General features: G+C 37.8%; 1 protein-coding gene across 2 annotated transcripts; it reads right to left on the reverse strand.

The window, feature by feature from the left end:
- Nucleotides 1-153: 153 nt before the first annotated feature.
- Nucleotides 154-16727, reverse strand: TARS3 (threonyl-tRNA synthetase 3). Of its 2 annotated transcripts, XM_075160233.1 has the most exons (19): nt 16430-16727; nt 15709-15801; nt 14729-14919; nt 14048-14171; nt 12797-12918; nt 11855-11972; nt 11184-11248; nt 10395-10473; nt 9060-9206; nt 7497-7595; nt 6995-7161; nt 6286-6448; nt 5258-5395; nt 4728-4805; nt 4528-4628; nt 3265-3369; nt 2383-2455; nt 1531-1645; nt 154-1406 (listed from the first exon to the last, which is right to left on the reverse strand). In XM_075160233.1, the coding sequence occupies exons 1-19, from the start codon at nt 16688-16690 to the stop codon at nt 1258-1260; spliced, it is 2388 nt and encodes a 795-aa protein (XP_075016334.1). In that variant the 5' UTR covers nt 16691-16727; the 3' UTR covers nt 154-1257. The 2 variants fall into 2 exon arrangements, with proteins under 2 accessions (XP_075016334.1, XP_075016335.1); XM_075160234.1 differs by lacking the exon at nt 2383-2455 and having other exon boundaries at nt 1147-1406.
- Nucleotides 16728-17193: the final 466 nt, after the last annotated feature.

The raw sequence follows: 17193 nt of genomic DNA on the forward strand, positions 1-17193 counted from the left end.
TTTTTTTTTTTTTCCCTTTTCTTTTAAAAGCGAGGGATAATCAGCTGGTAAAAACAGATACACAAAACCAAACTAACACAAAACCAAAACCAGGCCTACTGAACACAAATCTGTACAAGCGTCAGGCAGAAAGAAAACACTAGCTTTGTATTTGTATAACATTTATGCACTAAATAGTATTTTCTGCTTCACTTCAGTGATATTTAAATCACAACAACTACAGTTGTATTCCTTAGATAATTGAGTAACATATTGAGTAACGCTATCTAAGCCTTGTAACTAAAAAACAGCATATAAAAGTAAAAAAAAATTGTGGTAAAAATTCATCTTTCAAAAATCTGATTCCGTTGCCTGCAACAGTAACTTTAAAATCATTTATAAGCATAAGCAAGTCAGATAAATATGGCCAATTTAAATTCCAGCATGCTGTGTTTTAAAACGAAAATTGTCATCCGCACCTTTTCAGCGTTCTCAGTATCCCAAGCAAATACAGCAAAAAATTGCACACAGGAAGTTTTTTTCAAAGGTTTGTTTTAGTAAAAAGCCAAATCAACAGCAAACACAGGGGAAAAAAAAAACCAAAACCAAGAAACACTTTCCACACACAGACATGGTGAGTAATTCAACAACTTCATTCCTGGCAATCACCTTTACAGCAGCCAATTATCACACCAACTCAATCAGTGCCTTGTTCCACTGAGATTTCCAACCAAGACAGCAATGTATTTATAGCCTATGAACATAAGTTCAGAAAGAATCAAGCTATTCCGCCCGCCCCCCAAGAAAAAAAAAAAAATCGATATAATCTGGAGTTAGAAAAAAACTAAGCCAAAATGCTGCCGATGCAGCAACTGCCAAGCGCTGGATTCCAGGTCACGTCAGTTACGCAACTGCTCCGTGACTGAGGCAGCTCAGCAATCGCAGCAGCGGCCAGTACGCTCCCCAGCCTCCCGTTCCTTGACTTCGTGCAGTCCTGACTTATTTCCACAGCAAAACCAACATATTTTAGCAGAGGTGTAGGACTTTTAAAATAAGCATTCTGCAACTCGTGCAGATTGGAATCCCATGGGATTGTCAAAGGAGTTAGCAGTTGCGTCTATCCTCTCATGCTATTCCCGGAGCACCAACATTGCTACATTTGCTTATTTTCTGTATCCATTAATTGAAAATTCTCTCAGATGAGCATTACTGCTGTACAGGCGGAAAGAAACACTGTTTCACATGGGCAGCTAATGATTTTTTTTCCTAACAGCAACATCAGAATTCTTCCTCTGCATTTGCAATATGTGAACTCTTAAATTTCTTGAGTTTTTCAATAGCAGAAGATACTGAAATCTCTCCATGAACTTTGTTGTCTCTTGTTCGCACGTTGACAGCATTATTTGCTTTCTCCTTTTCTCCAACCACTGCAAGACATATCACAAACGATATTAAACTGACTACCTGCATTACAAAATGAGAGTCTAGACAAACTCTATGCCCAACATTAAAAGTCAAATGATATTCAGAAATGTAAGATGTTGCAATTACCTAGGATAAAGTTATACTGGGCCAGCTGTGCATTTCTGATTTTCTTGTTTAAGGTGCAACTTTGATCCAGATCCACATCTGACATAAATCCTGCTTCAAAAAATTCACTGCAAACCTAAAAAAAAAAAACCCCAAACACTCCCACTTAACATTACAGTATATATTCTACAACATAAATTTGTACATGCTGTAATCCCTGATCTCTTCCAATAATTAATTCATGTATATGCATAATTTTGCTCCTGTGAATCGTTGTAGGGAAGTCAATGAAGTTATGTGAAGGAAACTGCACACATAACGCTCAAGGGCTTAGCAGGACTCCAGCTGGAAGACAATACAAGTAACATCCCTATCAAGTATTTGCTGATCTCCTCAGACAGCTTCACTGCTGAATGTCAAAAATGTCTCCTCAGTCTGAGAAAGGAGGAAGAGAAGGAACAAAACCACTTACGCTTGCATTAAAAGAAAAGCAGGGGAGAGGGGTAAAAACAACCATGGTCAAATGTAATGTAGTCGAGTATACATGCTGGGAAATGGAAGAAACCGGCTCTGTCCCTACTCTAAGCAGATAATTCTGTAATGAAACATTAGTTGGTATATAAGGTTTGTCATCCAGAATGTTTTTTCCTTTAGTAATTACTGAAGTATGTACATAATAACAGAACCCAAAACACTGGAAGTTGCATATCCCTTTCTCAGGCTTATGCAAATTTTAGACTATATGGAAAAATTTACCCCTCCCCCCAAATAGGTCTCCAAAATTATTAAAGCATTAATTCTTTGTTCTAGGACAAGTACTTAAGGAGCTATTAAAATTGCTTGCTACTATAAAAAGGAAGGCCCTACTCTCACCTGCCGGGCGTACTCTTCAGAAGTAGGTCCCACAGGCACAACCATGACCTGCCGTGGAGACAGCCAGAATGGCCTGGCAAGCAGGACAGGAAAAATATGAAATAAATGTGCATTTTACATTTGCATTCATAGCCATAGTCGTGCTCCCCAATAATAATTTCTTCACTTTATAAAAATATTTACGTTAGCTAAGAACGTTGGATAATGTTACCTTCCTCTTTTCAAATTCACATAAAATAGCAAATAGATTGATTCCAGTAAAATGACATACGCAGAACTTTAATCATCTGTTCGCTTTCTAGCTGACTTCACAATTTTAAACAGAATTTCATTTTTTTGCATAATTTTCATTTTTATTTATAACTTTAAAGTGAAAGGTGGACAGTCAGACAGATAGGTGGCTGAAAGTAAGAATTAACTCTTCCTTAATACTTTAAATTAATGAAGAAATATCTTCAGAGCTTATTTAAGATGAAACAATACATCTTACAAGTTAAAAAAAATTTCACATTAGGACCAATTCATGCCTGTATAAATAACTGCTTTACATATGCCTAACATCTTCCCAGCACAAACACGATTTTTAAGAAAAAAGGAACAAGAATAATGCAGCACATACACATTCAATTACAATTGTTACTTCTGCTTTATTGTATAATTTTTCCTGCAATCTCATTAAATTGAATTTCTAATAATGAACTATTAATAAAATGGTATCATACAACTCAGACAATAAAATTAGACTACTTTTCTTGTAATCTTCCCTACTAATTTTGAGAAAATTCTAGGGATATTATTTTGCATTATAATATATGGGACATGAGGGAGGATCTGTATTTTCTATGTTGTTAAACATTTTAGAACTGCATTTGTGCCACATACCATTTTCCTCCATAATTTTCTGCTAGAATAGCTATCATTCTCTCCACAGATCCCAGAATAGCTCTGTGAATAATCACTGGCCTTTTCTTATCATCGCCATCCTTACTGAAAAAGAATAAGTAAAGTTTAAAAAAAAAAAACTCCTAGCTTACACACAGATAATCCTACTAATGTTTTTGATTCTACTTTTCATGGAAAGACAAAATTTAATTACTTATACTTAGGCAAAATCTACCGCTTTTATTAAAAATGTACTTTAAGTCACTCGAGCTTTTAAAGGAATACTGAATAATCATAGTGACTTAAAATAATCATGCCTGTAGCTAGTGGCATAGGCACAAACTCCTAAGTTTGAAAAGACACTCGACTGACTCAGCTCTATTTCTGTGCATTTTAATATTTTATGTTCTTCCTCGCTCTTTCTTTTCTGCTATGTCTTGCTTTTATTTTGTTGCACAGGATCTTACCTGCCCTTACTGTTCATTTCTTGCCTTAAATTACAAGCTTGTGACTTAAAAAAAAGCCAGCTGCTGTTCATAACAGTATTATCACCTACCAAAGAGCTATGACATCTACTGTAGAACATGCAGCAGGACCAAAAAATCTTCCCCATCACACTTTTCATAATATGCAAAACCAAACACAGCAAGAAAAACAATCCAGAAAACGTGTCTTCAAATCAACATGGTACTAAGATTAATTCACTCAGTGGATAAATATCCCTCTTCCCAGCTGGAAGCCAAAGTGAGATTTTAATTAAAAACTGTTCGCATTTGGTTTATGTTCATCAACGTTAACTAACTTTATCTGATAAAAAGAATGAAGTACTTATTACAAAGATACTAGCTCATTAGGACATGTTTGAATTTGTATGCAATGCCTTCAAAGGAGACACAGTGACTAAGCTGAAAGCAAAAACTGACTCAGCTGAGTTTTCTTTAGCATTATATATGATCAGTTGTCTTCAGAATTGGCAGACAAGACAGATCATGAAATTTTCCTGCAATCAGTAGCATTTACCATTAAAGTGAGCTATCATTACACTGGGGAAATATCTTCAAGTTCATGACTCAGCCCTCTACTCACCGGGGGTGTTTCCTCTCCTAACCAGGCTACTGATGTACAGGTTAATCATTTGTTAAGTGAGCAACAGAGCATTAATACATCTCAGTTTACTGGGAATTACAGATCATGAAAGTAACTTTTTTTTTTTCTGTTAATTATTTCATTTAGAAGAGGAAGATATTTAGCTTAACCACTCACCCAACATAAGTAAGATTAAATCGAATGGGTAGTTGGAAGTCAAGTTGGATAGTAGCACATTGATGGTACCTGCCAATAGCATCTTTGATTTTAATATCAATCTGTGAAGCAAAATAACATGGTTACTAAATATAGTTTGCCTGCATTGTGTCTGTATTCTTGTCCATCCCAAAGTTATATTAAAATGCTGATTCACTAACCTTAGGACCATAAAATGCTCCATCTCCTGGATTCAAATTCCATTGCTGTCCAAAGTTATTCAAACTGTTTTGAAGTTGCTAATCACAAAAACGAGAGAATAATTAAAAAAGGTATAACAAGGCCTTTCATTACTAAGTCAAAGTATTTGCCTTTGAAATACAAAAGGAGTCAACAGGCAGCACAACTTCTATTGTTCAAGCATTTAGTCATTTATGATAAATAATCTTGAAAGAAGAATATTTCCTTGTACAAATGTTGTAATTAATTGGAAAAAAAAAGATTAATAAAAATCAAATCAGTTCAACATAGGGGGCTAAGTAAGAATCAGAAAGTTCTCATTTTATACAGAAACTTCACATTTAATGTGACGTTCTTCAACAAGCATTTCCACTAAGGACAATATTTAGCATCTGATTCAAGCAATTTCACTGATTTCACTATTCAACACAAAAGAACTTAGTTAAATATCCACCTCTGCAAATACAAATATTAAGCGTTTTGTTTGTTTGCTTGCTTTTAAATGAATTACCTTTTCTGCATGATCCCAGATCTCTAACTCTCCTAGAAAATTTTCTGGTCTTGTAGAAAGATGTAGTTGAAAGGTAAAACCAAAGACAGCATACACTGACTTCAAGAAATCAAGACAGCCTTTAATTTCTTCTTCAATCTTAAACGTAAACAAAATATATTAGTTAAAATTTACTTAGATAAAAATGTAATTGGATTTACTGAATTCCTCATAATCAGAATACGAGTCCATTAAATAAAGAAAAAAAAAAACACTAAAAATCACATGAAAATTACATCCTACAAACCCAAATCTAGGTAATGGGTGAAGAGAACTGAGGTGTTGTAGCTTCAAAGCATGGCAAGAAAAGTAATGTTCTTGTTAAGCCTGGGCTTCAGAAGCCAAACTGCATGAGTCAAACTTGACAAGAGTACATAGATTTATTCACATAGCTCCACTAAAATCTATGGCATTACTGACAAAATAAAGCATTTATTCAGCATTACTATGGAAAACAAAATGTGGTCAACAGCTTTTTTCTTTGCAGGGGGAGATGCAAAAGATTTTACCTTTCGGGATTTAGTTGCCCAATGTATCTTTCCAAAGGAAAAAATTCTATACAGAAAATTTTACTACATAATTCACAATCAATAACGTCCCACAAATAACATTGTTTTCTTCTTTTGATATAAGCAGTTTTCAATTTCAAAGAGAAAAATAAATAACACAAATTATGGCACAGCTATTTGAGAAACTTGTAACAGAGAAGCTAAGTTCAGCAGGCTACTGACTTCAGCAATATTGCAGAAGGCTAAGAAATATGGAATACCAGATGACTAAGACGGAAGCACCTAAACCTATCAAAAAATGCATCAAAAGCAGCATTATGCTACAAAGCAACACAACAGAAGAAGCTAGAGTTGAAATACTTTGAGGATTTTTTTCTCGTTTAATGTTGGCTTGCACTGGGAGGGGAAGGGAAGGGGGGTTCTTTATTTTGGTTGACTGGTGATGGTTGTTGTTGGTTTTTTGGGGTTGGTTTTTTTTACCTGTTCTATCGTGCAAAAGATGTGAGCATCATCTTGTTGGAAGCGCCTTACACGAGTCAAGCCACTTAAAGTCCCAGAGAGTTCATTTCGGTGAAGAACTCCAAAATCTGCAAGTCTAAGAGGCATTTCCCTCCAGGATCGTGGACGATGGGCAAACATCAAGCTAGAAGGAACATGAAAGAACCTTCCTTTCATCCTTCTTTATAGAAGATTTAAGACAACACAGAAACTAAAACAAAATCAGTACAGACATTAATCACATTTTTAAGTATTTATTCATTCAGGTTGCCTGCATCCTAAAAGGCAGGCAAACAGAAAAAGTGCAGCACTCGGAACATATTGCTAAAGACCACCTAGAAAAAACACTGTGAGAGTAACAATCAAGACTGGTTCATCTGTACCTTCTTTTGGTACACCACATCTGATGCCTATCTCTACCCAACATAATTTGTATTTACTAGTGGTACAGATTAGTATTAGCATGCACAAACCTAGCTCACTTAGTGCAGACTTAATGAAAGATCGTCCTACAAGAATTGTATTCGATCTGCTTTGGGACACTGTCAGGGGACCTCTCTGGACACACTAGTTGCTTAGTAGTCTATTGTAAATACACATGATAGCATATATTAATACTCCATTTATTTCCCCTCAGCCCCACAAAAGATAATAAAGTAAAATAGGAAGTTTTTCAGTTCAAAGTACAAACCAATGTCCTGGACAATTCATTGGTTTAAGGGCAAAAGTTTCCTTCTCGATCTCAAAAGAGAACATATTTTCACTGTAGTGCTGCCAGTGTCCTGAAGCTTCCCAGAGTTTACTGTTGAAGATGTTTGGAGATACAACTTCAGTAAAATTACGCCTGTGATATTCCTCCTATAAAACAAATTCAACATTTAAAAGGTGATAAAGCTTTTGACAAGCAAAAGCCTGATTCTTTTTAACTCTGTTCTTATGATGGTGATTTACTGGGAAACTAAAGGGCTACTGCACATGTAGGTTTTGCACAACTGGAAAAAGCACAGGTCAATGCTTTACTCTGCCCTATTTTCAAAAAGGTTAGATCTGTATAATCATAGTGAAAATCTGGTATACGTTTACATACATAGATGTTTCTCTCTCTGTGGATAGCTCAGTGCTATGAATGGCCTATCACTTAAGATCAACAACTGACATTAGGCTTGTTAGGAGCTACATTGGTATATACTCACTCGTATGAAATCCACGAGTGTGTTATAAAGAAAGGCACCTCTGGGGAGGAAAAAGCAGCTTCCAGGACTCAAATCATGAAAGAAGAAGAGTTCTTGCTCCTAGAAATTAAAAACAGAATGCTGTAACAGCACTTCAGATGGAACTGCAGAACAAGAATACGTCATACATGTTGAGACTGTTCACAAAAATGAAATATTACAGCAACAAGATGATTTCCAGAAAGCCGCAAGTTCTCAGCAACAGTAGTTATTTTATCTGTAGTTCTTACTCTTAGAAATTTGTAGTAACATTGGAATTCCATTTGACACTGTGACTATGTAAATACACATTTCCTCAAAATCCTGAAGCCTTAACCAATCTTACCTTTAGTAACCAAAGCAATTAAGCATATACCCATCAGATCTGTTTATTGGTTTATGGCTGAAGCTTGTGAGCCAGTCGTTCTTTATCAGAATTCTGTCTCAAAAACACAAGCTCAGCAGTGTGGCTCTGATACATCTTTGGAGAACATTAGCCTCTTCAGTATCATAGGTATTGGATACATAGACACTAGATAAGTTGTTTGACTGATACTAGATAATTTGTTTTTGAAAAGGCATAGAAGTAATCATCAAACAAATACTATGCAAATATTCAAATCTTAATGAGTTAGTAGAAATAAGCATGAACACTTCTGTAAAGATAATTTTTCTACTTCTTCCCTTTGTCACTGTTTTCTGTAAATTCCTCATTGGCTCTTCCTCTTCTGAGTTACCCTCAGCTGTTCATCTTTGCTTATGAAGGCCCTTCACAGTCTCTTCTTTCACTTCTGCCAGTAAGTAGTGAGAGGTTCATGCCTGCATCCTCTTGGCCAATGATGCTGACCTTCACTTACACATGAGTTTTCCAAATAAATGTCTCCCTGCTTTCACCTGTACTGCCCATTATGCCTTTAAACATCCACAAAGCTTATCTTCTCTCAAATACCCTCCCTATAACTCCACCTCCTCTACAAAACTACAGCAAAGGTGACAACAGTTAGGAGACTTGCATGCCAACATGACCAATATTAGGTCACAATCCTCGTCTGTGTCAATCTAACATCTTCTGATTTACACTCAATTTAAGATTAAATCTGTTCATTTAAATCTAGTAGAGGAATACATGAACAATATTCACAACAGCTGAAGTACTGCATGTACATACACTTAACTATTACCTTATTTATGCCTATAATAAAGAATCACCAAACCATATCATTTATACAATTTTCAATAATTTCTCTCTTCTATGAAAAATACAGGGGTTTAGGTAGGATCTGAAAAGACTCCACATTAAAAGGTTTGATATACTTCCCTAAACTGAGGGATTACCCCATTACTTCTTCTCAACATTAGTTTAACATTTGTATGCAAGTGACGAGTTTGTAGAATTAAAATTTTAAAATACAACCAACACCAAGAAGTTCACAGAACTGCTACCATTCAAATTGTCACAAAATGAGGAAAAAAAAAAACAACAACAAAAGAGAATGAATTCTATTACAGAAGCATAAAAGAGAAGTAGACAATGAAATAGTGTACCTTTCCAATTTTCCTATGGTCCCGGTTTCTGGCTTCTTCCTGGAATTTTTCCCATTCCTTCATCATTTTGTTATCAGGAAAGGATATTCCATATATTCTCTGCAGAATTTCCATGTCAGATTTTCCTTCCCAATAAGTAGAGGAATTCTGATGCACAAAACCCATAATTTAAGATAATATATAATCTCAGGGAAAGGAGAAATAAACACTAATGCATTAAAATGTTATGATTTTTTTCCCTGGGAAAGAATTATATGCAGTCATCCAGCATTTGTTTGTAATACAAAGATACTTGCACTGCCTTTTAGTCAGCATACTAATACAGAAGACAAATGAAAGTGACTGGTCAAGTCCTACCTCTACTTAGGTACTTTGTTTTAACTCACATCATGGCATGTTTTATTGTATCTTCTAAAAAAGCAGCACTTGTTTACATTCAAAACATAACGCAGTAGGAAAGACAAAACGAAACTAACTCACTCTCACAGTTAAATCCTAGCTGTTTCGACAATCTAACACTTTATCCCTGGAACTCAGAGTTCCATAAGCTTCAGTCAGGAAGCCAGCAAAAGCAACTATGATGAATGTCCCAATGAGATCAGTCTAATAAGGTTACCAAAATTAGCATCTGCAAGTAACTTAAACCACATCATAACCAGAAGCATCTGCAAACACTGACTCTGGCTTTCCTGTGAGCAATGCCATTTTTAAACAGCAGCACTTGCCCATCTGCCAGGGTCCACTTTACCTCTTGTACGTGAAAGATACCATTTTACAAGGTCAAAATACTATTTTCTGACCAATTAATATCTTGGATGTTCATTTACTGCACACACACCGCACACAGATGTGACAGCTAGTACAGACTCAAACTAGGACATTTGTACTACAAAGTGCAGTGCTGGCTGGAGATACTAGCACAGTACTGCCGCATTATCTTAGGCACTGCACTTCTCTACTGTCCATGGTATAACTGGTTCCACAGCTAATCTAGTCACTACTAGCTTGAGTATTTTTGCAGTGCTCTTCATTATAGTCTAAGCATGCATGTTGCTGCACTAATCCTCTGATAAAAAAAAGATGCTGTTAACTGTCACTGATGTACTGTTGCAATGGTCAAGAATCAGTAAACCTTGGAAGCAGATGAATGATGCAAGTCTGTAGTTCTACTTGTATGATGGGAGCTGGGGAAGAAATGAAGGACTATTTTCAGAGTAAGCAAAGAAAACAATACAAAGGACGCTTGCATAATCACTTCAGGAGAAATAAATACATAAATAAATCAACTGACCCATAGTTTAGTTAAGTTTTAATGCACAGTTAATTTAAACTTACTTTAAATATTTTAAGGGCCTTAATTTTTCCAGTGTGTCTCACATGTGGACCCCTGCAGAGATCAATCAGCGGACCACATCTATACACCGAAAGAAAAAAAGTGTTTATATCAAAACACTCAAACATTTTTAAATACAGTCATAATGGCATACAAGTTAATGCTTGACATGTTCAAACACACTCATAAGTATACATATGCAACAGTCAGCAAATTCAGTGCATCTTAAATGTAATTGTGCCTTCTACCTGAAGCAGAATATTCACTCAATAAATACTCAGCACACTTGATCTATTATCAAGAACATCGTAACACACTCAGCAATTCATATAGTTCTGTATGTAAACTTTGTTAAAGTTGGCCAGGAAATTTCAAGCTATGCACATCAAACAGCAAAAAATGTTTTTGCCATTTTCCAACTAACTAGTTTTATCCCTGGCAACTGACTGAACAGGTTCCTCACCCCACACTAAGCTAAGAGTTAGCTTTCCCCATTATCCAGCAATTCAACCTCATGGGTGGTAACTTATTTTAGTCTGTTATTGAAACCAGAGGGAATGAGTGAAAAGTGGATTTGCCATTTGTCCACAAATTGAGACCTAATCTGTCCCAGCAGAGAAAGAAAAGATCTGATTTTACATAAGTAGCAATATTAATTGCAAACTTACGTCCCAATCATATAAGTATTCAGAAGTTAGAATAAAAAAAAAAATTCTTCTCCTCTCAATTTAAATGAAATATATCTAACTACAGAAATATTTCATAATACCTTTTAACTTAATTTTCTTTACCTGTATATTGTGGTAGTTGGTGTGTTCACTTTCTCATTAAGGATACGACACTTAAACTTGTTATACTGTGTGGGGAAACATGAAAAGCCAGAAACATCAATAAAATGGCTGATAAAATTCTATTTTAAAATTATGTATTAATAATGCAAATACATCAGTAAAAGACACTCATAACTAAAAAAATCACATGATCACATATATGTATGCAAAAGTTCAATATCCTTTCAGAAGAGTTACAAAACAAGAGGGGAAAGAGACAAAAATATCTTAATTTCCCTGAGGGTTTGTTAAGCATAGTGATTACCACCTGAACACCTCAAAGCACTTTTGAAAGGCAATTAAAACACGGTACAGTGAGACTGCTAACATTCACTGTATAAAACGGAGGACTAGAGGACAAAGTCTTTTTTGACTTGTCTCTGCGAGTGAGCCAGAATGAATGCATGCCTTTTGTGTACTAATTTCTTTGTCATCTCATTGAGCTTGAGATGTTTTTGCGTAGTAAGAAATTGTTTTTATTATTGCCTGAAAACGTCCTGAACACTTGAGAAGGATATGGAGAGGGGCAAAAGGATGCTATTCTTTTTCTTTGTCAGCCACATGCAGTATTTTATAAAAGTTATATTTTAAAAGATCGTTGTACCAGAATCACAGCTACTCCAAAGATTTACCTTAAACATGTCTAACAGGATCTCTTTTTTGACTTCCAGCCTTTCAAAAGCCTGCTTCTCTTTTATGATATTTTTACAGCGGTTCTCTAGTAGTGGGAATTCAGTACTAGATACACCTCTAAACAAAAAGACACAGGCAGAAGAAATATAAATTAATTATTCTGATATTCCCATTTTTTAAGTGACCACTTTCTAGTGGTCTAATTTGAAAAACATGGGATGTGTTGTTGTGATTTGTCACAGTCTTTTCTTAGTTTCTTACGATCGGCTGTACTTTCAGACACTTACCTCAGAAACACAAACCGTATCACCCTGAACAAACCCACTGCAATCACCCCTAGAACAGTCTTTGACATGTTTAAATGTCTGGAAGATCTGTAGCTCAAAGTATATATGATTTAAGCAAAAACAAACAAACAAAAAGGCTCAACGCAGCTGCAAGAGCTAGTTTATCAGCTGATGCAGATTCAGTATTCTCCCTGACTACAGAAAGATAAACAAGGAAAAAACAGAATTGTAAAGCTGTGCACAAGGATTAGAAAAGTAGTAAACACCTCTATGAGGATACATGCATACGTGCCATTTCTACAAGTGACTATGGCACTTTGAAACCAAACCCCCCTGATTATTCAAGGAAACTGTCTCCTCTATCTCCCAGGAATTTCAGAAAGTTTTACCCAAACTATCTACATTTTTTCACAGAACGTTCAACAGCTGCAAGTCTTACGGAGCAGGTGTCTGCTCTTGAATTTAAATATACACACACACTCAATATATATGTATACACAGATCTATACTATGAAGCTGACTAACCTGTCAGTTTTAAACCATACTAGATAAATGATTTTACTTTTAACATGCAGAAACATGACTGAACAAAAATAATTCTAGTACTGAGCTTCAATACAGAGTATCAAAAGTTCTTAGACACTGAAATTTTACCTATCTTCAGTGTACATGTCATAATAAAATCCATTCTCAATTGGTGGTCCGTAGCATAAGCAGCCCCCAAAATAACCTTCCATGGCCTCTCCAAGAATATGAGCACTTGAATGCCAATAAACCTGCAAATAAAGTCAGCTGAGCAAGTCATGGGGTCATTGGCATTGTGCAACTAAAAAGAAAAAACAAAACAGAGGTATATCTGCAGATGGGAAATACACTGGAATCAATGTTTTTTAAATTCTGTGAGAAGTATAACAATTTTCTGTTCTCATTTTGAAGTACGCTAAATGATTAATATAATGGCAGATGTACCAATAAAGCCCCATCGTATTTCAGTCTGACAGATGATTATACCTCTCCACGATTCCATCACCTTAGTACTTATTGTACCTTGTTCATTTGTAAGTTAGTTTCTGGTCAGTTAAAAGTCTATGCAATACTAACCGCATCTAAAGCAATGTAGCCGATTAAGTTACCATTGTTCACATACAGTACATTTATTCATAGGACTGTAAACCACATTACCTGAAATGTCAGAAGAGGGGAGTCAGCAACCCAGTAGATCAATACCAGTCTTACATTCTAAGTCCCTATTAATCCAGACCACTTCATAGCCACTGCTACAAGATAAAGCCTTTACAGGCTCCTGAAATGCCTCAAACAAGCTTAATCACATGAATAAGTCTTTGACAAAATGCAGTCTAATTCTAGTGCATAAAGATAAACATAGGCTTAAGACTGAATCCCATTAAAAAAATATTTGGGTGTGTTGCTAAGTATATTCATAGTTTAATTGACTAAGGTATGCCTACTTAAGTTTCTAATAAACAGTGCTGGTACAAGGAGGTGTAGATTTTATTTATGACTCAAATCTGATATTGGACAAGTTTTAGAAAACTGTAAGACAGCCTCACTGTTGCTTTCAGTGTCTGATCTTCAAACGCAGAGTCAAACCACAGAACACGTGTAATTATTTCAAGTTAGCATACAAATCAAGACATTCTGTATGATCTCATTTGAGAAATAATCTGTTTATGTAAAAGAGAAGGGAAGAAAAGAACACTAAGTTTTTATTTACCTATAGATTATAGGTACTTAGTATTTTCTTTGTCAAATCATGACAAATACATTACTTGAATAGTTTTGGGGATTTTTTTTTAATTCAAGATTTTAAAAGCATAGTGCTGCAATCAATTTTCATGTCATTAGTTCCTTTAATCAAACAGAAACCAGCGAGTGTTTACTCACAGCTTTTGCTTCTTCATTATCAAACATAAGCAGCTCCAGAGTACAATCTCCCTCCAGTGGACGATCCAGGTCCCACAATTCACCATTCACTTTGGCTATGACGGCATTTGAAGCCAACACTTGACTAAAAAACACAAATAATGACAAGACACCAAAATATTTAGGTTCAGATTTGCAGAAGTGCTTAGGTTTCTAAACCCCATGAGACCCCACCCACATCTTGTAGCACCTAAGGACCTTTAATGTTCGTTTCTGTGGTCGTCTTAAACACTTTTCTACTTTTAAGGTATAGACCCTTAAGGTCTTAAAGTTTCATTCAACCGTTTTCAGTGCTGGGGATCTGGAGGAAAGACTGCTTCTAACAACAGTTTCTACTGTTATCTGGTAACTCACAAAACTTGAAATGTCTCTGTTAATTGATAGCAGTCTCACTGATTGTTGTAATTTTTAATTGGAAGCAAGCATTATGATCCCAGCATAGAACCTCAAGCATCACTAAGAAAATTAACTTCACCCAGCTGTTTCTTGTGCATTAAGCTGAAGTTTCAATGCCTTCTAAATAAACCAACTTAAGAGAGTCACCATCCACTGACATATATATTTTATGCAACAAGGTAAGAGATAAATGATAGTAACAGATTTATCACTGCAAAAGTACAACTCCTTGAACCTGCAGGTTACCTAATTCCTACAGCTAATTGATATGGCGTGGTTTTCCAAGATTCCCCTTCGGCCATCTTTCCATCTGTCAGAATAATTTTGATAGGTTTGCTCTGGTTGGCCGCTCTGTAAGCTAGCAAAGCATCATGTTCTTTTTTCAGTGCTTCGTAAAGCTTCAGTCTGTCTTCTATGAAGCTTGGCTCACACTGTAGCTGTAACAGATAAATTAAATCATACACATACATATTTGTGAGAGAAATAGAATAAAAGGATTCACAGTGTTCATGCAACCCTAAAGGTTCCAACTGAAACCAGATTTCACTGGACTAGAATTTATACTAATATGCAGTAAAGCATTTGTAAATAATTATACACAGTCCCACCCAACTTGCTGACTATTTTATAGTGGCTTTCCAATTTTCCAATGCACCTTCATCAATCTGGGCCTAAATGACTTTGTGAGTTTGACCTCAGAAAGCAGCCTATATTCCTGCCCCAGAATTTGTATTTGGCTGTATCCTAGAGAAGTTTGGATCACTCCAACAAGCCCTCACTTCTGCCAGTCCATTCAAAGCATCAGATTCAAATAAGATCGTTCACAGGAAGTTTCCTTTAGTTTACTGTAAGGTGAATTATTAAGATTTGTTGAACTACAGCTAGTGCTGCCAACATCCTCTTTCAGTCATCATGCACGCTTATAGTTTAACTATTCATGAACTCTCTTTAGGAACCACAGTATCCTGACCTTTATTTCCCAATAGCCCAAATCCTTTTGTTACATAAAAAGTAGAGAGTTAAGAATATGTAAGCAACTCTACTAATTACATCCACGATGAAGCTCTTAGGTAATGATTTTTTCTATATGCATGCTATAGCAAGCCTTCTTCCCAAAATCTGGGATTTCAAAATACAGCAAAGTATTTCAGATTTCAGCACCTTTTCTGAACCTAGCCAAACAATACTCCTCTTATATTATTATGTGGTATAAAATAACCACTTACATCACTCCGATGTCGGTTCACAGCTTCACTTTCTTTTTTCTTTTCCTTTTTATTTTGATTCACTGCAACAGTTGGACTTGCACTGGAGACTTTCTGAAAACAGCGATTGTATGAAGTATACCCCTATGCCTTTAAGACTTTTCCCAGCAATCATTGAAACAAAACAAACCAGATCAGTGCAATACTGGGCTAAAAAGGCAATTACAATCGAATAAGGTATGTCCTTAGTACAGTGGAAAGACTTTTTTAGACACATCTAAAGTGCGTCCTTTTGATGTTCAGCAGACACAGCAAACCTGCTCACCAAGCAAAATCTTCTCAACGCAATTTCCCCAATTTTACTGCTGCAACCATCACCGGCAAAATATCCCCAGCGAGACCCTGGGAGATTAAAACGGCCTAATGCGCAATAAAAACAACTTTCGGCGGTCTGAAACTTATTCCACCTCTGCGAAAAGGCAGGGACTCTCGGCAGAAGCACCGCTCAATGCTCCGGGCACACGAGGAGTGCGGACAGCGACCGAGACAGGCTTCCATTCCCGGGAGCACTCCCGACCCCCCCGGCTGGGGCCAGGCGTTTCGCCCCCGTGAGTCCCTCCTGTCCCTTCCCTCCCCGCAGAGGCCTGGCCCACCCCATAGCGATGCGGGCGCTCGGCCCCGCCAGGCCCGGCGCCCTCCCCCGCCCGCACCGAGGGGGACCCCGGGGGCGTTCCGGCGCTACCTCGCCGCCGGCTGCGGGCTCCGCCGGCGCGGGGCCCGGCGCTGCCCTGCCCAGCTCGGCCGCCAGGCTGCGGCGCAGGTGCAGGAGGCGGTAGCGCAGCTTCTCGTTCTCGGCCCTCAGCCGCTGCAGCTCCGGGCTGCAGCTCCCGGGGCAGCACGGCGCCTCCTGCTCCTTTAGTCGGCCGACCTCCGCCGTCAGCCAGCGCAGCTCCCGCTCCTGCCGCGACAGGCGCAGCGCCACCTCGGCAACCCCGGCCGCCATCTTCCCCCGCCAGCAGCCGGCTGCCCCCGCCCTCCTGCGGCGGGACGCGCAGGACGCCGCCGCCCCCGGCCCGCTCCGCCTCCCCGGTACCACCCCGGAGCCGCCGGGCCCGGGCCCATGCCCGCCCCACGGTCGCGTCGGGTCCCGTCCTGCCCTGCCCTCTCCGGCGGAGGCGCTGCAGCGGTGGCCCCGCCCAGGCACGGTGGGAGTTCAGGGGCCTTGCGGGAGAGTTACTCTTGTCATTATCCGTTCTTCTAGTTGGGTAAATACCTATTTGTAGCCCTCACTGCTGTGGTGTTAATAAAACATACCCGCCCATCTTGCTCCGGGGCTGATGAACAATTGGGAAGTGTCAATATCCTCAACTCATCCTAAAAATTTTCTTTGAAAAGCTGTTCTCTATAACCCTCAAACAAGAAGCTGAATAAACTGGGGCTGTAGTGGAGAATCACATCACTAATTCTCAAATTCCTGATCATGCCATTTTGTGGAGAGCATGACAG

This window comes from Calonectris borealis, chromosome 11 (assembly GCF_964195595.1).
Source record: "Calonectris borealis chromosome 11, bCalBor7.hap1.2, whole genome shotgun sequence".
Taxonomy (NCBI): Eukaryota; Metazoa; Chordata; class Aves; order Procellariiformes; family Procellariidae; genus Calonectris; species Calonectris borealis.

Bases quoted from the DNA above. Each gene is read 5' to 3' on its own strand.
- TARS3 (XM_075160233.1), bottom strand. From the start codon at position 16,690: ATGGCGGCCGGGGTTGCCGAGGTGGCGCTGCGCCTGTCGCGGCAGGAG. The intron at 14,172-14,728 runs GTAACCTGCAGG...TGTGTTTTTTAG, and splicing joins CAATTAGCTGTAGGAATTAG to TCAAGTGTTGGCTTCAAATG. The intron at 4,806-5,257 runs GTAATTCATTTA...TTTTGTGATTAG, and splicing joins TCTGGGATCATGCAGAAAAG to CAACTTCAAAACAGTTTGAA.